General features: G+C 38.4%; 1 protein-coding gene across 1 annotated transcript in view; it reads right to left on the bottom strand.

The window, feature by feature from the left end:
• Window positions 1-3,387, bottom strand: part of LOC143277166 (uncharacterized) — an 18,625-nt gene extending 15,238 nt beyond the window's left edge. The window contains exon 1 of the mRNA XM_076581931.1: window positions 3,245-3,387. Coding sequence (XP_076438046.1) covers window positions 3,245-3,281 — 37 coding nt within the window. The 5' untranslated portion in view covers window positions 3,282-3,387. The remainder of the gene's footprint in view (window positions 1-3,244) is intronic.
• Between the last annotated feature and the right edge of the window lie 888 nt (window positions 3,388-4,275).

Raw genomic sequence — 4,275 nt, 5'->3', positions numbered from 1 at the left:
ACACACACAGACAACCGAACACCGGGTTAAAACATAGACTTACTTTGTTTACACAAGTGAGTCAAAAAGGGTGAAAATAACACAAAACACAAGTCATGATACTCAAGACTTACAAGAAGTAGATTTGTACAGATGTGTTTTGAAAGGACTGAAATAACTTTTAACTGGAAATAAATCAATGAATCGTTTCCCTTCTCTGTTTCTTTTAGTTCCAAGCATGTTTCATCAGAAACTATTACCATTTATTAGCAGTTTAAACATCAACACCCCTCAAAGAAAAAACAACAACATATATATATACATATATATATATATATATATATATATATATATGTTGTTTTTCTTTAATTTCCCTTAAATTTCAGCTTTGTAAGCATTGACAAAACTGTCAAAGACACGCTTCCCAATCTGTTGTTTATTGTTTTGTTTTTTTCATAGCAAACTAAACCCTGAATGGTATGCTACAGGCAAGGTGGTTTTTGTTGTTGTCTGTTTTTGCATTTGTGTGTGTGTGTGTTTTTTGGGGGGTTGCTGTTCTTGTCTATTCTGTGCTATACATGTGTGTGTGTGTGTGTGTGTGTGTGTGTGTTTTGGGTTGGCTGTTCTTTTCTATTCTGTGCTATACATGTGTGTGTGTGTGTTTTTCTTTTTTGGGTTTGTTGTTCTTTTTCTATTCTACGCTATACACTTGAACCAATTTCAAAGGAAAATATAAACACAACCTTTCGTGCGCGCAAAGAAACGCACAACACGAGGAGAACGACTCATGTACACGTTCTATAAACCTACACAAAGGTGGGCTCAATACACTGGGGCTTATTTGAAATCTTCAAGCGACACACACCCATACATAAAAAATAAGAATCAAACCTTAACGTAAACGATCTGTCCTTACAAACTGAACAAACAACGCATGTGTAAGCCCCCCCCCTCTGGGATCAAAATTCAGAACATCACTTCATTAACATGCCTGGGAGGCACGGGTAAACGCCCTCCCCTACAACTTAATAACTTGGGTCCACAGGGACAATTTATGCAATCTTTGCAAGTCAATGGTGGTAAAATTCCATTCTTCTAAATTTTCTTCTTCTTCTTCGTGTTTTTCTTCTATTAGGCCAATTACTCTGGTGGTGGTGGATTTGGTCTCATGTTGATATTGATATTAGCATTATTTTACTATACTATGTACTGTTTGTTTATTTGTTTTATTTCATTATTTCATTACTTACTGTTTATGAATGTTATTTGATACAAGTCATAATATGGTTCATCAGCCGTCATGATAAAATTGAAGTGCAACGTTGTGAGCACAGTATAAGCTTTAAGCTTGTTGATGCTCTTTTGTCATTCATTGCATTGTAATCATGTGTATTGTTGAATAATTAAAGATTATTTAAACCAATGGTGGGAAAAGATTTACTCTTTAAAGTTAAAGTCCTTTGTTAGCTAGTGACCAGATTGAAAAACCAAACGCGCACACACACACACACACACATATGCACGTGCTCGCACACACACACACACACACACACTACACACTACACAATTAAGGAACAATGCAGAAATACGTCTTTATCCATTGTGTTTGCTTGTTATCAATTTTTGCTACTGTTCAGTTCAATTTGGGTTTTCCACCTCAAATTCTGACAAAAACTTCTTCAGTACTACTAAACAGATATATCCTTTTCTTTTTGCAATCATTACAAACTTGAAATGTCACAGAAAGCTGATGTTAATCATGGTCAAAAGTAGTCGATGTTGGTTATATCTTATTACTGATACCAATCAAAATAATCAACTGTACTATGAAAAGTGTAAGCTTCATTTGCTTTCAGTGTTTTATGTTTATGGTCAAGATTCCTTTCAGGACTCTTAAACTGTCTGAAATTTTATGAGAGGAAAAGTATTATATTCACAGATCACATTTATTTTATGAGAATCAAGTGCACACAATAACCAAGGAGAGAGACAGACAATGTGTGTGTGTGTGTGTGTGTGTGTGTGTGTGTTCGCGTACTCATGTTTGTGTGTGTGTGTGTGTGCACGCGCGCGCACATCTGTGTGTGTGTGTGTGTGTGTGTGTGTGTGTGTGTGTGTGTGTGTGTGTGTGTGTGTGTGTGTGTGTGTGTTGTTTCAAAGCAGAACTGGAAGTGGAGAAAATGTATTTGTACATGGTTCTGTGTGGTTTCTGCTTCTTCTTCTTCTTTTCTTTCTTCTTTTGCTGAAGAATATACAGTTAAATAGAAAAAGATATCAGGTACAAAAGACTGTCAAAGGATAAAAATATGAAGTAAGGGGGCAAGCAACAACTGTAATGTTTTAAATGTCTAGTGTCTTTTTTTCTACTTACTTGATATACACATCGAATTTTAAAAAAAACACCACACACACAATAAAATAAATAAATAAATAAATAACAAGTGCATTTCAATGAATCAAAATTAAATATTGCACTAAGAAATAAATAAACAAAATGAAGAGACATATGTACAAAATATCTCAACATGATTTTCAATTGATAACATGCAATACATGGGAAAGGGACACACATCCAAATTCTAAATTGCTAAAACAGCTCATTCAGCAAAATTCTGCAAATCTGACTGTAAGCTTCTTAAGACAAACATTTTGGGGTGGAAATGGTGTGGGGAAACCACAAGAGGGGGTGGGTGCAGATAAGTAAAATCACCTACATTTCTGGTTAATTCAGTCTGTAATCTGTGTAAACAAGAACACAACAAAAGGTAAAGAGGGTGTGGGGGTGGGGGTTGGCGGGAGCATATCAATGATTCAATTGCCGCAACAATTTAATATATCAGAGACTGACAATTTCTGTCTATCTGGAATGTGGTGACAACAACTATTCCTATGGAATGCCAGTGCCGGAGCAATACAGTTGTTGACAGACTTCTACTTCCTCCTCTATGGGCTCTGTCCTCTTACCAAGTGTTGCCACATACCAAAGCTCACCACTTGCACGCTTCGGTACCAGGGCAACGACCGATTACATTTCAAGAATTTGGTGCGAAGAATGAACAACAACTAAAAAAACCCAATGTGTTTCTGTCTTTGTCAGCAAAGTATACTTCATCACCATCAAAAAGTTGCGTTTCTCTTGGATGTGACATCTGTCACGTTGTCATTGGTAAACTAAAAATAAATTCCTTCGATCATGATGGCTTTTCAAGTTTCGTTTCTCTCACAGCGATGAAAACTTTTATCTTGAAATCGATACGATACTAACCTTGTTGCTTGTTACCGCTTTTCTTTTTGCTGCCCATGTCTTCAGAAATGTGCAGAACGAGCTACCGGCATCAGCTGCGTGGATTGCAATGATAAAGCAAATGATGCGATGGAACGAACGAGTGGATGCAGACGTAACGTGCTGTTTGCAAACTTCGCCGCGACGCCGACGTGGATGAAAAAGGTGGAGGCACCAAAGAGTAGGTAACTTCCAACAGCGTCGCACAGAGTGCTTTTTCCTTAGGGGGCGTGAGCATTGACAAATGTACGTTGGTCTATCCAAATGCGGGCTTTAATTTAACTAATAGCAGTAATTATATTTAATGTCTGTGTGCATGGAGGGAAGGAACGAAGGGGTTAAGGGATGGGAGGGGGAGGGGGAGTTAAGGGGTGTTAGAGGGGGTGTCGTTTCGATTCGTCAATTCCAAATTCGCCACCTTGTGAACTGATATCCTTGTTTCGCCACACACACACACTCTCTCTCTCTCTCTTTCTCTGTGAACACTTGACAACAACACTGTGTACTCGAAAAGACATTGGTTGCTCTTTTACACAATAAAAAAAAATGATATTCAGAAGTACATAATTATGTAATCTCTGCAATACACCAAATAGCAAGCATGCACACACACACACACACACACACACACACATATTCCATTCAGTTTATTACGTCAAAAAGTTTAAAAGAGTGGGAGAAACGGGACAAAGAGTCAAACTGACGCTCAAGAGGCCTACGTGAGTGCAATGGCGGCATAGACTCATCACTAATCAGTAGGCGAAACAGGAACCGATAATGGGCGAATCGGACAGTGCCACACCATAGAGGGACTCAGAGGTCGATGGTATCAGTATCAGTAGCTCAAGGGGGCGTCACTGCGTTCGGGCAAATCCATATGCGCTGCTACACCACACCACACCACACCAGATGCTTGACCAGCAGCGTTACCCGGCCAACGCCGCGTTTAGTCCGTCAGGCCTTCAAAAAAAAACAAAAAAAAAAAAGAAGAAGAAGAAGTAAATGAATGTCTA

This window comes from Babylonia areolata, chromosome 33, assembly GCF_041734735.1.
Source record: "Babylonia areolata isolate BAREFJ2019XMU chromosome 33, ASM4173473v1, whole genome shotgun sequence".
Classification (NCBI taxonomy): domain Eukaryota; kingdom Metazoa; phylum Mollusca; class Gastropoda; order Neogastropoda; family Buccinidae; genus Babylonia; species Babylonia areolata.
This window is presented reverse-complemented; position numbering and strand designations above follow the sequence as displayed.